Raw genomic sequence first — 21973 nt, 5'->3', positions numbered from 1 at the left:
TGAACTTTTCATAATTTCTGATTTGATATAAACTAACAATTTAAACAGGGGTCGGCAGACAATGGCACGTGGTGTACTTTTAAATTCAGGTTTTTCTAAAAGAACAAAGTTAAGGTTTTTGTAGTAAAACCTTACAACTAGACTCGTAGTTTCTTACTTTGAAGTAACTAAGGCATATTTCATCAAATTCGTTGCTTAAAATAGTCTCTTTTATTCATTTCTACAATTATTTTAAACAACTGCGGCCCGCAGAAAACTTTTTTATGGAATGCGGTTAAGCTGGCGGTTTATTTAAAGCTATGAACTAAGAAATTCGACTTACATCACATCTAACTTTTAGGCGTATTCCCCTGTAGTTACTACCACAGTGAGACAACTGAACTTAGTTTACTTGAAGATTTTTAAACTCAGGCTATTATTTAGTAATCTCATACTTGTTTTCATGTTTTTTGAATATATTTTAACTCTTTTTTATGTACTCTACATCTATACTTCTTTCTAAAACACTTGATGTTTTTTTCTATACAAATAAAACATCAAAATTTTAAGTGTTTGAAAAAACATTTAAACTGACTTTTAATTTGATGTATTTATTTAAAAATAAACGAATACTTTTTAGGAAAACCAAAAGCCAGGAAGCGAAAGAAATTAAAATTTTACATTAAAACGTTTGTACTAAGTTTGTACTGAGCCTTCTCGTTTTTAAAGCCTATTATGTTTTAAAAGTATTTTCAGGTCATCTATTTCTAAACTAGTAAACGACTTGTGCTACTTAAAAAAAGTTGTTCAAGTTTATAAATTTGTTAAAAATCAGCTTTGTAAAAGTTCCTTAACATGAAATTAAGTTTAAAAACATTTGTTTAATTAATAAAACATTAAATAATTTTTGAATAAATCTTTAAGTAATTTTTAAAATTGTATATAAAAAATAGTTCATCATAGTTAAGTTCTTTTTTAACCTAATGTAACTACAAAAGGCGGGAGAAACAGCTCTTCACCTAGCTGCAGTAAATGATCATTCTAATGTGGTACAGCTTTTTCTGCAGTTTAGAAGTGATTTAGTGACTATTGCCAACAAAAGCGGTTGGACATGCGCTCATACTGCTGCTCATTACGGTAACATTTAGTGTATATACAAAATAAAATATAAATGTAATAAAAATTTGAAGCTGAATAATGTTCCGATGATGTAATTAAAACTTTATTGTTAATAAAATCGATAAAATAGAATTTATTCTGTTTATTTATTGGAGCTATTACTCAAATGATCTATGTATAAAATAATAAACAATGAGCTTTACCGCAAGATCAACAACAACAGCATCCGAGACAATCCTACGACCGGTTTCGTCCTTATTAGGAACAATAATAAGGATGAACAACTAATAAGGACGAAACCGGTTGTAGGATTGTCTCGGATGCTGTTGTTGTTGATCTTGCGGTAAAGTTCATTGTTTATCATCGATTGCATAAAACATCTCAACTTCGTTGATGATGGCCGAAATAAATACTGGCTACATATAAAATAAAGATTTTTTGAAATTAAAGTTAAGATAAATTTAAATAGTTAAAATATTTTATCAGGTAGTCTAAATGTTATCAATATATTGTTAGAATCCGAATACAAGTCAACTATTTTAAACTCGACAAGTTCGGTAAGTTAGTTTAATTGTTTATCAATTGATGACTTAATTAAAAAATAAACTAATGAAGTCATAATATAGTCATAATATATAAACTAATAAATCTATCGTCTAAATTTTTCATAGTAGATTATATATAAACTACTATTTATAAGTAGTAAATAATTTTTTGCGCAAAATTTAATATTTTTAGTTTTAAACAAACACTAAAGTGTATAACTACTTAACCCTTTTAGTTTATCCTGTGTCAAGAAATATTAGTGCACTTTAGTAGCTCAAACAGATTAAAAACTAGAGAGTTAAACGAGCAAAAAATATAAAACATTTGGTTTTTAACATGTAATAGTAAATTATATTAATAAAAGGTTATTTTTTAAACTTATTAACTTATGTAACACTATTTTATGTACACTTATAATTTACATATTCTACTACTTTAAGTTATTTGCTATATTAAACGAAACTACTCGTAAAATAGTATGTAACTATTCATTAAAGACAGCAGAATGTTGTTTATTACAACTTACCTTTTGTTTAAGATACTAAAGTGTTTATATTTTATTATTTGATTACGTTTTTAGTATAGGTTGTATATTTAATTAAAACTAATGTATAGAAGTTTTGTAAAAACACATTATATATAACGTAAGTTAAATATTATTTAATGATAGTATTGCGTTATATCTGAAGTTTTACCGGTAGGTCACTGAGTCAACTGCTTTACACATAGCAACAAGTAAAGGTCATATTTCAATTGTTAAATCACTTATTCAACATGGAGCAGACCCATTCTATGAAGATGCTGTAATTTACTTACTGTCTTATTGCATTAATGAATTTTAAATTGTTTATATACTTAATACTAAACTTTTACTTTTAAACAACTTTATCAAGTTATTATAAATATATTTATATTTTACAATAGCTTATCTTACAATTTTTTCCTTACTTTGGTTTATTAAACAAAAAATAAGTAGTTTAAGAATGTTAGAAGCAACACAGGTTACTATAAACATAATTTAGAAATAAATAGACATAATAGTTAATGTTTTTAGAATGGACTAAACACAATGCATTTAGCTGCAAAATCAGGACAAACTAAAATGATTGAAGCTATAAACAGTAATCATGCAGTTATTTTTAAAAACACAGGAAAAAGTTTAAATGATGTATGGAAAAGTTTTAGTTCAAAAACTGGCCTTAATGTTTTACATATTAGTGCAAAAACAGGAAAGGTAATGATGTGTTTATGTTTATACGCAACGGTATAAAGTAATATGATTTGAGTTTAAAAATACAAGCTTATAGTTATAAGTGTTGAAAATTTCGATTTAATTCAGCTCTTAGTTTTAGTTATTTTCTGGTTATTAACGTTAAAAGTTTTAGTTTTTATTGTACTTCAAACATAGTAACTTAGTGGTTAAAAAAAAATAATTAGTAGACACTAAAAAATTGAAGTTTTGTTTTGTTTTTTTATGCATCTTAAATAAATCTAGTTACACCAGAGAGAATTTTCAAAAGAAATGTTAATGAAGTTAGGGGCAAACGTGATTAGCAAACCACCTGGCATACAAATTGATACTAAAACTCCAATAGATGTTAGTTACGAACTAAAATTAAATTTATTTGGCCGATGTTATGAACTTTTTTTTTACAGTGGGGTTTTACACCTTTGCACTTGGCAGCTTTTTCAGGACACGTAAACTTAGTTGGAATGATTCTAAACTACCCTAATGTCAGCGTTTATAACAAATCTACTACGCAGGTTAAATGTACTATGTTTTTATTTGTTTTTGTATTAGCTAACTTCGAGGTTTTTATTTGATATAAAACTAGAATTACTGACATATATCTATTATTTTGATAATTGTACTATTTAATTGTATTACCTATTTTGCTTTAAACTTTTTAAAATAAAATTTTGTTTAGTGTTTGCCTTCAGTAAAATAAAAAAAATTTAATTTTTTTATTAGAAAGTGATACCATTGCATTTAGCATCAGCTGGAGGCTTCGTTGGTGTGGTTGAACTTCTATTATCAAAGTCTATACAGCAAATAAAGTTTGAAGACGCAAGGAAAAGATGCTGTATTCACTATGCCGTCATAAACTCACACGTTAACATAGTTACACTGTTGCTCAGCCTTGGTTCTGAAATTGATTGTGTTGATGATGTAAATATAAGTTGTTTTGTACTTTTGACTATTACGTGCTCAATATTTAAGCAAGCATAGAAAATAAAGTAGTGCCTGCAAAATTACAATTTTTTAAAGTGATAGGGTGCGGTATGAGATCAAAACAAAAGCAAGGGATATTTTTTTTTAGGAGCTTTTGGTAATTTATCTGGGAAATAAATTTGAACTGCTACCTTAATGTTTGAACTACCAAATATTGCAGTGCGCCATTTCTCGAAAAAAAACTTATGTTTTGTACCAGGAGCGTGTTTAGACATTTGCTTGTACTTTTTTATTAAATTTTTTAACAATGAATATTGAATTTACAAACTTTAGAAATCTTTACAGTTTTATTATTTGCTAGTGCTCAGCTTGTAATCAGCTGTAAGAGATTGTTAATTTAAATTACATTGTGACGTCACCATCAATTTAAACACTTTAATAGCGTAATCGTGAAAGGAAACTCTTACTAAACTACTTGAAATTTTGAGTAGAAAATGCTAGCATGATGCGTAATCATGCACTTTTTTTTTTAGAAACTGTTACTTGTAGAACAAAAGTTTATGTGAGGAACACTTTTATCTAGAGCTTAAGCTAGAACGCTTTTTACATAGACGTTCCAACTTATATCATTAAATTAAAAGAAATTAAAACTAAAAAAATATTTAAACTGATATATTTAAATGTAAAGGAATAAAAGAACCGATTATTGATAAAAAATTTAAACAATACTATAATAATGATTTAAAGATGTTAATAGTTAATAAACATTTGCTACAGTTTTTATTATCACTTCTTAAAATTTTTGCCATCTTTTAACAGAGTAACTTAATTATCAAAATGTTTGTATATGTTTAAGAAATTAAAAACATTTGTTTTTTAAAGCTTCTATTTGAAGAAAAACTTTTTTTTTAATTAAGAAAAAAGGTTACGTCAAATGTTTTGCTATTAATTATATGAAACTTAAATTTTATTTACATTATTATTTACAAATGGTATGACAAAATAAAAGCCACTTACTTAATTTTCTAAAGTGTTTTATTTGAATATACTATAAAAAATACTCTTAATCGTCTAAACTTAAGAGAAAAAAGCTTGTGTTACCTCACTTTAAAATCCTAGACAAAGCCCTTGTGTACGCTTATAAGTTAGTATTTCTTAAAGACCAGAAGTTAAATGAAGAAGCAAAACAAAAACATTTCTTAAAGATACATTGTTAAAAAAGTTTAAATTTTTTTTTCACAACTTTACAGTCATCATACAAAATTAGAACAATTCTATGACAGTCAAATTTCACCAAACATTACCACTAATGTTTTTTTTATTGTGCGTGTAAAAACAGGATACAGGATTTTGTTGATCGTGTGTAATAATTTTCTATTTTATTACTACTGTTGACGATTATATGCTTGGAAAAAGTAGAGTTAAAAACTTGAGGTCCTTTTAAATAACTAAGTGTGTATTATGATCCGTTACTGCAGATATAAAGTTATTGAAAAATGGTGCAAAGTAGACCGTTAGTTAAAAAACAGTGGTCTAGAGTCTAAACCAGAGTTGTCAAAATACTAATAGTTGTTATGCCAATTGAGCACTGAAGCTTATAAACTTTTGTTTGTTTTAAGTTAATAATTTCGCGCTTGAGTAAATACAGCATAGTCTTTTTAAAGTATACTTTTAAACAATTAATCTATTATGTTACGGTTTTATATACAGAAGTAAAAAAGAAAAAAAAACAAGCAGAAATTACATACTTTTTTATTTAAAAAAGAGATAATTAGTAATTTCACTAAGTTGGAATTTGACAATTTTAGGTAGGAATGACACCGTTACATCATGCTGCAAAAGTTGGCTCATTAAAAATTGTAAAAGTTTTACTAAATGCTGGTGCCGATAGTTTGGCGTATAACAAGGACAAAAAAACTCCAATTCAATTTGCAGCTTCAAACGGACACGGTGTTAGTTTTTTTTTTCACAAGTGGTAAGATAAGTAGCATAGAAATTTGAAAAAGTTCGTAATTAAAAACTTCTTTATGTTTGAAGGATATTGTAAAGTACTTGCTGAAACATGACCACGACTCTGAAAAGCTTGTTGACGATAAAAGTTTTGTTTTTAACTTAATGACACTTGCTAAAACAGCTCCGTCGCAAAAAGTTACGGAAAACATCGGGTAGGTTCTTACTTTCCTATATATCAAATAAATGTCTACTTAGCTTTAGCAAAAGTTTAAGTAATGTTTTAAATTGCTTGTGTGTTTACGATAATAAAGTTAATCATCTTAGTTAAATATTTCTAAATACAATATTTGGCACAAACATAAATTTTACGTATAAGCACGTCTTTTCTACCTTGTAATTTTATACTTACACAACATTTTATGAATACTTTTTAATATAATATTTATTAAACTTCGTAGAACTGTTTGTGTTTTTATATAGTTTAAGAAACGTCAAAGGTGCAATAAAGTTTTACAAATAAAATGGTTGTTTTGATTTACTGATGATTCTAGCTTGTACGGATCTAACTCCTTAAACATGTGATCTTTAATACATTATAAATTTTAGGTATTTTTTATCAACAAAACTTTTTAAAATTAAAAAATATTTACTATTGAGACTGCTTTTAAATACTTTTGAGCTAGTTACACTACCATAAAGATTATACTTTTAGTTTAAACCTTAAAACCATGAAAGCTAACAACATTATACACTTCAAATAAGCGTATTTCTAGAGTTTTGTCTGAAGAATACAAGAGTAGAAATATTGCCTTGGACCTCAAGCAAGACAACTTGGTTATACTAGATGAATTTGTAATGGCTTCGCCCGCACCAATTTATACAGCAGCAAAATTATCAAGGGCATTTAATATAACTAGCACAAAATATAAAGAGCACAGTATCAGCTTAGTCGAGTGTGGTCGATATTGCGAAACTACCTGTGTTGATCTTCTTAAAATTTGCAGGTTTTATTTACTAAAGCATTTTCCGTTTTTCAATAATGATCTCATAATATCTTTTTTTTCATGTTAAAGTAATGTATGATGCTTGAATACTAACAATAAAATCTGAAGTAACCTCGAAACATACATTCAGTTTTAATGATTTTTCGAATTTTAATGAAAAAAAACTTTTGTTTCATTATTAGATTTTTTTTTATCAAAAAATTAGTTTTAAAGCACATGTATAAAAAAACAATACATTTATTAACTTAGTTATTTTACGTTTAATAAAACTAATTTACTATATTTTTTTATATAAAAGTCAGGCGTACATGCTAAACTTTTAAACAATGTAGTTTTTAAAATAAACTCCGCTTTGATCTAATCTTAACTGTAAAAAATAGTGTAAGTAAATCTATAAATTGTTTTAAAATAGTTGTGTTCTAACTAACTAAAAGTAAAGTTATAAAAGTTAGACTATTCTAAATTGTGCTATTTTTATTTCTGCATGTTTAAAACATAGGTATTAGGATCTAAAATTTTAATAGATAAAAAATAAGTTGAGCTTCTTTATAAGTTTTTTAGTCTGTTTTGAATTAGTAATACAATTTTTCTGTAATTAAATTAGTTATGATTTTGAAAAATTTCAAGTAGACTAAAATTTTATAAGTACTTAAAATATTTTTTTCTACGGTTAGCAAACTTTATAAGTATTTCGCATGCCAATATACTTGTGTAGCTATCAATTAAAAACTAAGAACTTACTATTTAGACCCATGTTTTATTCAACAAAAATAATATAAACCTTACTTTTCTACACGTTCATTAGTTTTTAATATATTGGTTAAAAACAGCTGCAGTAAAATGAATTAGTATTTTAACCAATTAGAAAAAATTCAAACACATTTAGCATAACAAACTACAAGTTAAATTTGATAGAAGTAAAAAAGTGTAACACAACTATAATAATTAACTATTTAAAGCATAAACTCATTCACTGAAAGTTCTACGCAAATAACAAAGTGGTCGAAAAAAAAGTCTTAGATTTAAAATGCAAATTGCTTTCTAAAGTCTTTAGATAAAAATTATTACGTTTCTATGATATTTATAAGATATCTAACTTAGGTTTTCAACGCACTCTTCAAGAGCAACCTAGTTTCGTTTAGATTAAACTCATTTTTACAATATTCAGCATAAAATCATGATTGTAGCCTAAAGTACTTATGTTTGACTTGTTTGTGTTAAATCAAATAATATTTTTAGTTCACAAGCTGTTTAACTTTAAATGAATCACGAAATAGAAATTTGTTTTATTAGCGTGGATCCAGAAGGCGTTCAGTAGTTTAAACCATATTTTACTTTTTGATAACTTACTACTACGTTTAAAGTAATTTTTATGACAGTCGCATGTAGCCTTAAACCATCCATCTATCGATCTAAATCATTTGAAATAAAAAAACTAAAAGTATACCTATAATGGTTACAAATCGTTGTTAACTTAGTGGTGAACAAGGAGCTAATGAAATTCTAAGAGCAAAAGATTACACTTCGAAAGCTTTTCTGGACAGTTTAATTCAGTTTGAACAAAAAGACGTTATTGCCTCTCCAGAAGTACAAGAGTATCTTTCAGAGTTGTGGGTTGGTAAATATATAATGAATAAAAGTTTCAAACAAGTTAAAAGTGTGTTAACTTAAAAAAAACGATTAGAATAATGACAAAAGAATAAAACTTCTTGACTTCTTTTATTTGAAACTTAAGAACTTTAATATTCTATTTTTGTTTATTGTATTAAACGGAAAGCTTTTTTTTAATTTATTAATAAAAAATAGGCTGGAGGTCTATTATGGTCAGACTTAAAATTTACATTGTTTTTCTTTTTGATACTCGCATGTCCACCAGTTTGGATATTTCTTAGTTTGCCACTGAAGTTTAGGTTCAACAAAATTCCAATAATCAAATTTGTTGTTCACCTCGTCAGTCATCTCTATTGGGTGAGCTTTGTACATTTAATACTTCAAGTACTGATCATTTATATAAAAAAAAATTTATTATCAATATAATTTGATAACTAGCTCGTTTTACAAAAAAATGTTAAGTATTAAAGATGAGTTACTTATTTCAAAAATTATAAACTTAAAGGATTTCGATATTGCATAATGTTTACGATACCAAAAGTTATAATTCTACATTAAAAAATACTCTTAAACATTTATCGGAAAAACTGAAAGCATTTGTTTGTACTTTGTAATTCATTGAAATTTTAGATTTTGTTACAAAACCCTGATACAGGTAAAGTCAACATATTTTAATGAATAAAATTTATGCTTTATCACTGTTATATTTAGAACGAAAAAGTGGTGAGTAAATTTAATAAACGATCCAACTTATTTTTTTCTAAAAATATATAGTAGTTGCAATTTAATGCTTTTTTTAATTTTTAATTACCGTCATAAAACAAAACTTCAAAGAACAAGTTTATAAAAAAAAAACTTTTTAACATTTTGTTTTTTTTTATTTCGAAAAATTTAGTGTCAAATATACTCATTTCGAAATTTTGTAGTTGTTGTTGTTCGTGGTTACAGTGTCAGTTCCAATTAGACCTATTTATGAAAAAGTAGACTTACATCCGAGCTGGAATGAAGTGCTATTAATGGTGTGGGTCACCGGTGTACTTGTTAATGAAATAACTAACCATACAATGAGAACAAAAATTTCAAAAGTAGATTTATGTTATAAAAAAATAAATCAGTTAATTTATCCAAAAACTTTAATCGTATTTATTAAAAGGTTGTATTAATTTACCAAAGCACGATAATTATTTTCATTATATAATACTTATTTGTATAAATAAATCAATTTAATGTGTTTAATCATAGCAAAACTTTTTAGATATTTTTGTTAATTTTTGCTTTTATTTTAAGTGACAATGAAAGCCTTCCTACTCATATAAATGTTCGTTTAAAAAATAAAAGTTTTATTGTAACAAAGATTGAATCTAAAAATCATATTTTAAAAATTATTTGTTGTATTCTCAATAGACAAAAGTTTCAATTTTATTTTTCTGCTCAATTGCGATGTTTGTTCACATCATAGCAATTGCATTCCCCCACAACGGTGAGAGTGAATCGAAGGCGAGACAAGATGTTATCTACATGAGAAACATGTTCTTATCCGTAGCTATGGTGTTTTCATTTGCATTGTTGCTTGAGTTTTTAAGGTAGGCTCGTTTTTCTATAGACTATGTGATAAAAATTTATTTTACTTACAACGCTCAGTTTTCACTACTTGTTTGGACCATGGTCAATTATCATAGAAGGCTTGTTTTTCGATCTGTTTAAGTTTGGTGTCATAGTTTTGCTTTTTATGGTTAGTTAAACATTGAATTTTTTCACGTACTAACAATGAAATATTATCCTATTTCAGTTTGCTTTTACAATGTGGATCTCAGCAGTGTATCAACCAGTTTATGAAAACACTGAAAATTCCTTTAACGTTTACGGTTTAAGGCTTTTATTTTATTTTGATATATTAAAAACAATTTATTGATATATTTTTAAAGATTTATTAGTTATAGATTTAATAAAGTACAATGTTTTTGTTATTAATATTCATGTTCAGTAAAGAATAACTGATTAACATAAACATTAAGTTAATATAGTTATAAGTATAGATTTTAAGTTTATTAAATTAAAGTATTATATAAAAACTTGTAGGTTAACTAAAAAATTGTCTAAAAAAACTTGCGAAGTTTTATAAAACAAGTTTTAATAAGACCAATTTTATAAACAGGTGACAGTGACTCGACGTTACTTAAACCGCCAATGAATCCTTTTGTAGCATTTCAAGTTTTGTTCTTTGCACTATTTGGTTTGATCGCTCCGCAAGATCTTCCACCATTACAGCAAAGTCCAAAAATTTCAATTTATCTTGTTCAAACTGTGTATGGAATTTACCACATAATAACAATAATAGTTTTGATAAACTTGCTAATTGCTATGATGTCTGATACATACCAACGAATACAAGTATAAACAGTTATAAATTCAATTTTGTTTTTTGAATATCTTAAAGCAAATTTCTGTATAGTTTTTGTATCGACTTTTTATACATAGATGCTGTTTAATATCTATTCGGATTTACAAAAACGCTTGAGCATAACATTTTAAATTAACACAAACAGATCTTAGTTAAGTATTAAGATTTATTTATTTTTTCTAACCTTACTTTTAAGATACAGTTCACAAAAAAATGATTGCGTCATTTAACTACAAAAGTTTTATATAGATAGAAACGTATCGTAAAAATTTCAATAATGATACTACTGTATAGACTGTTTTTTTTTTCTTTACGAGTCATTTTAACAAACGAAATTGTGTTGTTTTATGTTTTAAAGATAATGTAACACTTCAAGGGCTATAACCGTCAAATTTCTTCAAACTTTTTCTTTCTTTGTGCTTAGCTTTTTTTTTTTGCCCGAGTAGTATAAATGTATATATAAATGATCAAGTAACATCTTTTTTTTAAACAAGTTAAAAGTAAAAGTTAAGTCCTTGTAATTATATCGTAAGTGATAAGCTTTCAATTCTTTTAATGACATGATCAGTTTTAAGTGAGCTATAAAAATTTGAATTAAAAAGTTTTTATTTTAATCATATACATAAACGAGATTTCAGAGTGCAAAGCTTTTTTAATATAAACGTTTAACCAATAACAAAACTCTGAAAAATATCTCCTAAAGATGTATTTTTATAAACATTTGTTGTAGTACATTTAGTACGAATTTCATTAGAACAAAACTATAACTTTAAAATTAATAGTAATTATTGTAAAGATTATACTTCTAAATTTAATAAAAACAATAAAAAAAATAATTAAAAAATATAAAAAAATTAAATTAATAATTAAATAATTATATAAAAGTTACTTCGAATTAAGAACTACACATTTTTTAAAACAAATCATTATATAAGATTACATACTAATAAATTATGAAAAACAATCTGTTCTTAAACAAGTAAATTATAATGTTGTATTTTGAAGTAAAAAAAAACCTTTATCTATCCTCAAAACACAATCACAAATGTTATAAGAAATTTACCAGCAATAGTTTCTATAATTAAAAGTTAGTTTTTTAAGTTTTTCTCAAAAAAATTTTTTAGAAACTTAAAAAAAAAGATGAAAAAAAAGGACTTCTTTTATTTTTATTATAACATAACTTTAAATAAATAATTTTAACTCTCCAAAGTAAAACTTGTTATATGGTTAAAGTTTTCTTATCCTTAAACTTACTTTCATTACCTTATAGTAATCACTCACCAACAAGTATTTACTAAACTTAAATAAAAATACTTAAAAAACTTAAACTTAATTTATCTACAAAAATATTTATTCATAAATATTAAAACTTCCAAAATGAAATTTTAAACGTGGTAATTTTTAAAAGTAACAATTAATAAACAATTACCCACTAATATTATCTATCAATATTAACTATACTAATGTTAGAAAATGGTATTATATTAACAATAATTTTATTGAAAATAACAAAAATTAATTAAAAAGTATATTTTGTCAAAAGACGCATTCTGATCGCGAATGGAAGTTTGGACGTGCAAAACTGATAAGAAACATGAAAAGAAACAAGATGTCCCCACCACCTATAAACCTTTTTGTAGTTGCATTTCAATTTACTAGACGTTGCTTTACCGAAAAATGTTAGTTTTTTTATTAACTTTTAAGTTCAAACTTTCCATGATATTACTTACAGCTTAACAACGTTGAATTTTTAGTTAAACTTTCAAAAGTAAACACTTTTCTGTGAAAGGGTAATGATTTCAAAACTACAAGAGTTATTTTTACTTAATAACTAAATCGTAGTACATTTTAATTAATTGATAGTTTAAAACTGTATATAACTTTTAAATAAAAGTGTTTTGTATGCTCTATATATACAAAACAGTTTTTAAGCTAAAGTTGAGTATTTTGTGTTATAAGAATTTTTTACTTATACTTTTGAATTATTTTTTACAAATTAATTAATTTTATTTTTATACTGTATATCTAAGGTGTAAAAACAGTTTCTTTATACTTAGAAAATAATAAGTATTGTTATAACAAAACTGAACTTACTTTTTTTTTGAGTAGTTCCCATAATTTAACTTACAAAGGTTACTAAAATATATGATAAGCTAAACTAAATATGACAAGCTAAATATATACATATAAGTTAATTACTGTATAGATATAAAAACATTTTTTTAAGTAGGTCTAAAACAGATAATAGCTGTAGTTTATTTTGTAATTGCTGTAAATTTTCGTTCAAGTTTTTAAGTTAAATTTTTTTTGTTAGTGTGTATGTTTATCTGTTTTTTATTTACTTAACTTATCTAAAATATATTTTATCAAAAACTTTGGTAAAATGTTAGCTTGAAATACTTTGAGCTATTTTTTTAAGTTTATTTATGTTCATCAAAGATAAAATTTGTATGCTTTTATTTTGCGTAAACTCTTCTAATAACATTTTTATAAAAGCTATACCTTTAATAGTTTACTACCAAAACAAATCTTTTTATTTATGTTTAATTTCCATCTGAGTTTTAAGCAGAGAAATTGAACCAAAAGTAATATCATGATGGAAATATTTTTATAATTACTTTGTGTTTTATAGAAATATATAAACTTATACTCTAGATAAAGTTACGTTAAAACTATGTGACTTTACATTAAATATCGATTCAAACAAAGTCTGATAAACTTTTATTTAAAAAAAATAAGTTGAGTTTTATTAAACGAAACTAAATTACCATTTTTGATTATAAAGTTTAAAAAGTTAGTTTACTGACATAATATAAAGAATAAAATTCGAGTAACTAAATAAATTTCTATTTTTAGGTGGAGCATGTGATATTGGATTAGAATGGAAATTTTCATCTGATTATAATGATCCTGACGATATTCCAATAAAAAAATCAAATCGACCAGAAGTATGTATAATTAATAGTTTTTAATATATAAACTAAGTTTACAGTTAGACTACAAACATTAACAATACTTTGTGATCTAATTTGTTTTAAACGTACACATAATATGCAAACTTTTATTGTTAACGTTTATATATCTACAATGTAATTAACTATTCAAAATTTTAAAATCTAATAATTTTTACTTTAGGAAAGATACAGCAGACTGAAAAAATCAGAACTTAAATACACAAACGAAATGATTACAGTTGAAAATGTTGCAAACTGGGCAGTTATAAGAAAAAAATTCATATCTTTGTCCACAATAAAGGTCTTGAATAAAGCTATTAGATCTAGTGATTAATGTTATACATTTAAACTAAATTAACTCCCTAAATGTTCCTAGTAAGGCTAACTTTTTTTTGTGTTTATCTTGTATTTAATGTTTTTAAACAAAAATTTAAGACCGTTATTTATATATCAATAAATCCACAAACTATGGTATTGCTTACTATTTTGTTTGAAATAATCTCGATTAGTTCATCTTCATAGAAGAAAAAATACCCAAAATAACAATGTTTATTCTATAAACAATAGTTTTTAACACGAAAGAAAAAGCTTTTTTTTTTTTTTAACTTAAAATTTTTTGTAAAAACTTGATTACAATTACAACCACTATATAAAAAAAATTTTACAAAACATTTTGCAAAGGTAAGTTAAAATTAATAGTTCAGCTTACTTCTTTTAAATTTTGAAACTTATGCGTCAATCTAAGAAAAACTTATCTCTGCAAAGAGCAGTTACAAATTAACTTTTACTTTTTGTTTCCTTATCACTAAGTAAAAACCTCTAACTGTTATGCTTAACTATTTAACGTATAAAAATTGATTCTATAAACGTATAGAGATAACTTTAGAATAAAGACACACGATGAAAACCTTTAAAAAAGTTTATTGTTATAAGCCTAACACATAACCATTAAACAGTTTTTTTAATGAAGTAAGTTTTTTGGAAACTTACATTTATTTCAAAAATACACGTAACTTAAAATTATAAGGACCTAAGTTTTAAAAGATGTCTTCCGTTTGATCAAAACATTTGTAAAAGTTTTTTTTAATACACATACTTTACATAAACTTAATTAAAACTATTGGTACGCTTTTTAAGGGAAGATCTACATTTGACGAAACGGTAGTTATGACATCGTCTGATGCAACTCACCAAGTGTATGCAACTGTTCCTGAAGCTAACAAAAATAATCATCGAGCAAGAAGATTTCGTTTAAGTGAGAAAAAGTCTAAAGAAAAGTTTTATTTAAAAGAAAGAAAAAAATATAGTTCCTAAGTTCCTAAAAACAACACTTTTTTTGAGAAAGTTCTCATTTGTATGAGTCTAAATTAAAAAAATATTGATGAAATATTTTTGTTGATACATTTTTTCAAATCTTGTCGTTTTCACATTTTAGAATATAGACACTGTTTTTGTAGACTTTTAAGTACTATGTACGAAAGTCAAGTAAACAAACTAAAAACAACATAAAAGTACTCAAATTTAAACTAATAGCCAAATTTTCTTCTATGCTGTTTTAATTGTTAAATTAAGTTGAAATTGTTTGTGAAACATTTTTTATAAGTTTTGCTATGAAAATAATTTCAAAACTTATAAAAAGTTTTATTTTTGTCAAATTTTTTACATTTGTTTCGATTTTTTTGTAAACTTTATTAAAAAAGAGTAAACGTTTAAATTTAATTAGTTTAGAGTTTCTTTAAACAATGAAATTAATCAACAACAACCCTTAAGATTTTAAGTAAGTATGCTTAAACAAAACTCATTAAACTCAATTAACGATTGCATTTTTTTAAACTACCATGTTGACTAAAAACAACTCATTCTTAGACACAAGTTTATTAAAAAAATTTTGAAGATATTAAAGCTTGTCTTTTTGCAGGAGTGGCTCCAACCTTTATATTAAGGGTAGTGCAAACTAAAATACTATTTGAATATAACAATCATCATAATGTTATATAATATATAATGAATTTTATTACCCTTATTTAGGCATTGTATATACAATTATATATTTTTAATTACATATTTATTTTTGTAGAAGATTTAGTTGAAGTGTTTATTAAGTTAATCACCTTAAGTAAAAATGCAAACGAAGCAATTATAAAGTATTAAAAACATTAATTTTGGTATGCATTACTTTTTAAAAGTGACGACGTTTAGTTAATAATAAAATATGATCATCTTTATAAAATCAAATATTTCGAAATATTCAGGCATCTCAAAACTAAGTTTAGCTCTGTAGAGCTTTCCATTCTTTATTAGCAGCAAAAATTTGTCAGTTAAATAAAGTTTTAGAACACAAAAACAGTTTTTTTATCCGACAGGCTTTGCTTGTTTTGATTTTAAGACTTATTTACATTGTTTATAAAAAAAAGTTTTAAAGACATAATGAGCTGATGCAAAAAAAATTTAACAAAACCAAACAATAAAAACTTAATAAAATATTTTTAACTGAAAATTATTATTTCTTTCAAAACATAGTATAAAATATTAGAATCAAAATTATTTTAAAGTATTTTTTTAATATTTTATTTTATGTTTAATTTCTAATGGTTTTTAAAATTTATATAGAATGATTGGTTTAAAATGCATTTGTTTAAAGTAAAAATTCCATCAGACATGCATGTACAATGTACATGTTATTTTGAAATCATCTAAAATGAACAAGTTAATATAAATCACTTAAAGTTTTTAACTTTTGTGGAAAAATATTAGTTTTTATCAGTGCATCTCTCTTTAAAAACTGTTTTTTAAGTATAAAGATTACTTATCAATTTGATGATATATAGTAGAACAAAATCCAGAAATTAAGTATGGCGTATATCTAGCGGTAAGTATTATAATTTAAGTTTAGATCTTAAGGAGCCTAGTGTTGAAGAACTATGATCAACGAATAAAAACTTAAAACAATTAGGCTAAATTAAAATTAATTTATAGCGACTCTGTTTTGAAAAAAAATAGTTTTTTTTTTTATTATAAAGTTAAATACTATATTATAATTTATAGAACATAAAAGTAGCGAAAACTTTAAAGTAAATTTAATATTTTTTTCAGACAAGTATGAACTATCGTATTAGCAACTATTGTAAATTTTCTTAGCGGTCGCACAAGGCTCCAGTAAAACGGTTTAGAGTCACCCCTCATTATCTAAATACAGACTTATTAAAATTTTAGTGTATAGATTTTTGCATAAAAAATGTGCTAAACCCATTTTTTTAAGAGTTGTTATTTAGTTATACCGAAACACGTAAAAGTTTTTAATCGTTTTATAATGGTAAACTAAGACAGTAAAACAGTTTTTAAAACTGTTAAAGCTTAATTGGGAATAGTTTTATAAACAAAACAAACTTGAAAACTTTAAAAAAATTTTAACTTTTAGGTTATACAGGAGTTCGATTTGATCTACCGAATAAATTATTTTGATCTTAAAAGATAAAATATTGTGTTATTATTTAAAAGAATGATTTTTTAAATTCAATATCAAGATAAACATATGAGTAAAATGGTCAATAAATTAAAAGTCAAATTAAGCACCAGGACTGGATTTAACTTTAATATTGAACTACGTCGCTTAGAATAAATAAATATAACAAAAAAACTTAAATTTTTTACACCCTAAAAATTTCCAGCACCCAAAAAAAGTTTTTGTGTACACTAGTATACACCGATGCACACTTTGACGACCACTGATCTAAATAAATTATGATAAAAAAATAATACAAACTTCGTGAATTTTATACTCATTAGCTTTTGATTAATCGTTTTGTTTAATTTTTTGCATAATATGACGCAACATATTCTTCTAGGACGTTTAAATATACAACAGCAAGTTCTAAAACAAACAAAGTTAGTGATAGCTACGTAGATCTCTATTGTATTAATATTGCAACTAAACGAAAACTTATATAATCTTTATCATTTCTTACGTTATTAAAAATAATAATTTACTACTTAAACGCACTGTCATGAACAAAAACAAACCAAGTATTCTGGGCTTGATAAACTTTAAATTAAAAACAATAAGGTTTTCATTAAGTAGACATAAATTTCTTTGTTTATGTAAACTTTCTAAGTAGATTAAAACTAAAAAAAATAGTAGTTCAACTTGCCCTTCTAAAATTTCGTATATATTTACATGATTAAAGTATTTTACTACTTTTTTTAACTCTTAATACAATTTTTTTAATAAAAATTCTTAATTTAGGCTTTTTTTTACTAATATTGATTTAGCTTGGTCTTTATTTATTTGTTTTACTATAAGCTAATAAATATAAGCCACGTGCCATAAAGCTAAAAAATTAATAATCTAGACGATAAAAGTTTAAGCTTTTTTTACTTAAAATTTTGAAATACACTCTTTTTTCGCAAGTGTTTTTTTTATGACTATTTCATTACATATTTGCATTTGAATATACTTATTTCTATTTTTTAGTAAAATTTTAAATACTCTATTGAAATTTAACAAGATCGGAATTTTTTCCTACTGAAACCGGGTAATAAGTAGAATAGTTAGTTTGCACATTTATAATTATATAGTAAAAATTTTCTAATTTACTTTCTCCGCAAACCACTTTTTCATTTTAATGTGGTCTGCGAAAATACTTTTCCAGTAAATTTAGTTTTTTTACTTATAAAACGTTGCGGACCACTGGTATAGAGATTTTAACATCTATAAAACTTATATCAATTGCTTAGTAAAGTTTTGATCCGTGTTACTTTTGTTTTAACTTCAGATTTAAATATGGTTTACAATTTTAGAGGATATTCTTAAACGAATTTAGAAAAAGTAAATACTTATAGATAAATCTGTAGATAAAGTTTGTGTATTTAGTTTTCAATGCTTTTTTTACTATGAAGTTTTTTTTTCTAAAAATATCATAATTTTGAAACATTCTTCGAAATTTGGTTAATTTTATATAAAAGAAAAGAAAAAAGTTAAAAATGGCTAAGTTTTACAGTTGAAGGTTTGTAGGACTATTAAACATAATTTATAAATTTCATTTTAAATTATTTCTGATTTTATTTATCATTTTATAAATTCTTAATCAAATATGACGTGTGTAAAAAAAATTAAATTACAAAAAGTGTACAAAGAAGGTATAAGAAATAAGAAAATCAGCTTATAACTACTTAAATGTATACTTTTAAATTAAAGACACTTTGATAATATAAACTTGTTTTCTAGTTTAAATTAACTTTAAACTTAAACTAAACCATTAAATACACAAATTTATCTCTCCGACAAAAATACTTCTATTTAGTAAATAAGTAATATGTAAATACTTCAAAATACCCTTAATATTTGCGTTATGTTAAACTGTTGTGTCAAATATAATATTTAATTATACATAAAATTTTTTGTTCATTTGAAATCTATTGAGCTAATTACAAAAATAAATAGTTACTTTTTACTATGACATTTTTAGTTTAAATATTTCATTTTAACATACGTGTTGTGTATATCGAAGTTTTATAAAAAATATTAAAAATTCTTAATTGGTAGTTGTTTAAAAAAAAAACTATACTAGTTTACTTATTCATAGTTAAAATTTATCTCATTTGAAAAAATAAAAAAATGAAACAGTTTTTATATTTATTGTTCTGTACAAAATAATTATCAATTTTTTTTTAACTTAAACCCTGTAAAAATGAATTTTAATGTATACCAGATTTTATATTTTTATAAAGATAAAAAATGGTTTATTTTGCTTTGTATATAAGATTGTTTGTTATAGTAGAATGAAGATGAAGAAAAAAGTTAAATAAATTATATAACACAAATTTTTACTTTAAAATTTATGGTTTTACATTTTTGTATGGAATTTATGGCAAATACTTAATAGTTTTTTAAATATTTTTACTTGGTGATTTTTTTTTCTGAAATACATATCAAAAAATACTTTGTTTACACTAATTTATAAGTCTGTAAATGTAGAATTGATTTTTACGTTCAACAAACTTACCTTTACTAAATTCTATTAATATCTTCAAACAGCTTGAATCGAAGAAAGAAAATTTTGCCAGTCAGCAAGTAGCACCAAACTAATTGCGGAAGCAATATTAAGCATTAAACTTATCGATTTTTCAGTTTTCTTTTTTTTTTGTACTGTCTTTTTAGAATACTATTTATTATCGTTGATTTTTAAGAGTATCGTAGGAAAACTTGTATTCTTTTTTATATTCTTAATTTTTTTTAGTACACAGGTTAATTTATTTAGTAGACGGTTAAGATGAACAAAAAATTTGAATACTTCTTATAACACAAACCTTTATTTAAAAAGTTATGTATTTAACAGTTTTTATATGGTATTTATAGTTGTTACTTAATGGTTTTTCAAAAAAAATGTTTTCTTATAGTAATATTTTTGATTATACAAATTAGTCTTCAATACAGCAAGAATGAATGTTGAACCTGTTAATTATGTTACACTTACCGAAGAAAAGGCAACGAGGATAAACAAGTCTGAAACCGATAAAATCAAAACGAGATTTAAAAAAGTAGTCTTTGGTCTATCGGTAAATATTTTCTAAATTACATATGTAATCTTAAAGTAGTTTTAGTTAAAATGTATTAATTTCATTCTGAATCTATCTAAATCATTATATATGTATTGAAGATTTGAATAATTTATAAATTGCGACTAAAATGTAGTGTTAGTGGCCCTGTTTCTTCTATCTTACTCCTGTTAGTAAAAAAAATTAAAATACACGTTATTTCTTTTTTCATATAGTAACAACTTTTGTTTAAGCTTATAAACAAATACCTTAACTACTTTAAGTGATTTTTTCTGTTAAAAGCTTATATTCATTATCAATTATATAACAACTGATTTTAAAAATCTCCAAAGTTTTAGTTTTTTGTTTGTTTAAAAGCACACCTTTTTAAGGTTTTTGAAGCAACTGTAACTTTAGCAATTATTTCATTGGCATCTGTCCTTGTAGTCACTCAGGGTTGTCAAAACTCAAAACCATCAGACAAAGCTGAATCCAGTAGAGGTCCTTACTACTATCACGACTATCATTACGACGAAACTTGTTCAAACGAGACTCTAGCACAAGGAATTTGGTGTTCAATTTTTGTTGGTTGTGTTCATAACATTAACAGCTAATTTTTAATGATATTTTTATTGTTGTTTTGTTATAAAGATAATTATCTTTTTAAAATTTTTTTTATTAAAACATATGCTTATAATAAATAAGTTAGTTTTCTCTTTGTTTTATATAGCATTATCTTTTCATTTTATTTTGAAAGTTTTTTTTCCTCTAAAAATATGTATTTTTAAGTCTAACCATTAAGCTTTTTTCCGTAAGCTTTATAACAAAAATATATTCTTTATTATAACTTTTATAACATCAGTGTAAATAGTAATTTTTATCAGGCTTTAGCAACTGCAGTTCTTGGAATTTTTATTGGACTTGTAAATGTAAAAAACACAGTTGTAAGTTTAAGTTTAATACTTTATAGTTAAAAGACTTGAAGTTAAATAAGTGTAAAATCTTTTTTTTTTTAATTTATAAATATAAGGGTTAAAACCTACATCACTACAAAAAACCTTAAAAGTATTTTAAAGATTATATTTGTTTTTCGAACAATACTTAATTAGAAGAAAATGTTTAATTAACTTTTGAACAGCTATTTTAAACTTTTTTAAATGTTTTAGCTCGGTATTTTGTTAAGTATTTTTAAGATTTTATTTAATAAGTGTTTTTACTCATTACAAAAGTTTTACTGTACATCTACAACTCGTAACAATAAAATAACTATTTCTGATTACGGTTTTCATAACTAGATAATAAATATTTTTTTACCTTTGTAGATTTATGGACACATGGTTCTAAATACACTTGGAGCGTTTTTCATGTTTGTATTAACAATAATGGAGCTCAAATTTCACATGCATTACCGTAGAGTAAGAAAAATTGTTTATATTCGATATAATGAATTACACATATGAAAAATACATATATAAAATATGATATTTTGTTTAACAAAACTAGAGAACTAGACAAATTTGTGTTCAAAGGAAACAAAAACTATCATGACTGACTTCAAACATTTTTTCAGTATAAAAGTTATGTTTTTACTTAGTTTAAATGTTGTAAATAAACAATAGGTCGTTTTGAATATAAGTATTTTATTTATAATTGTTGGTACTCTCACATTGTATTTACTATTTATAAAGTCCTCTAAAAA

The 21973-nt window shown here is 24.4% G+C and overlaps 1 protein-coding gene across 1 annotated transcript in view; it reads left to right on the top strand.

Annotated features, from left to right (window-relative positions):
- LOC145838887 (uncharacterized) overlaps window positions 1–19825 on the top strand; it is a 28320-nt gene extending 8495 nt beyond the window's left edge. The window contains exons 17-36 of the mRNA XM_082946507.1: window positions 978–1126; window positions 1589–1655; window positions 2355–2447; window positions 2699–2878; window positions 3149–3241; window positions 3301–3408; window positions 3617–3814; window positions 5626–5769; window positions 5855–5982; window positions 6544–6774; window positions 8253–8388; window positions 8581–8742; window positions 9312–9470; window positions 9790–9968; window positions 10027–10117; window positions 10175–10250; window positions 10541–10776; window positions 12330–12465; window positions 13643–13734; window positions 19775–19825. Of these exons, the coding sequence (XP_082802633.1) occupies window positions 978–1126; window positions 1589–1655; window positions 2355–2447; window positions 2699–2878; window positions 3149–3241; window positions 3301–3408; window positions 3617–3814; window positions 5626–5769; window positions 5855–5982; window positions 6544–6774; window positions 8253–8388; window positions 8581–8742; window positions 9312–9470; window positions 9790–9968; window positions 10027–10117; window positions 10175–10250; window positions 10541–10776; window positions 12330–12465; window positions 13643–13734; window positions 19775–19825 (2709 nt within the window). The remainder of the gene's footprint in view (window positions 1–977; window positions 1127–1588; window positions 1656–2354; window positions 2448–2698; window positions 2879–3148; window positions 3242–3300; window positions 3409–3616; window positions 3815–5625; window positions 5770–5854; window positions 5983–6543; window positions 6775–8252; window positions 8389–8580; window positions 8743–9311; window positions 9471–9789; window positions 9969–10026; window positions 10118–10174; window positions 10251–10540; window positions 10777–12329; window positions 12466–13642; window positions 13735–19774) is intronic.
- Window positions 19826–21973: the final 2148 nt, after the last annotated feature.

The sequence above is a fragment of the Thalia democratica genome, chromosome 6 (assembly GCF_965202585.1).
Source record: "Thalia democratica chromosome 6, ktThaDemo2.hap1.1, whole genome shotgun sequence".
In the NCBI taxonomy this organism is placed as follows: domain Eukaryota; kingdom Metazoa; phylum Chordata; class Thaliacea; order Salpida; family Salpidae; genus Thalia; species Thalia democratica.
Note: the sequence above shows the minus strand (reverse complement) of the source record. Positions and strands in the feature narration are given on the sequence as shown.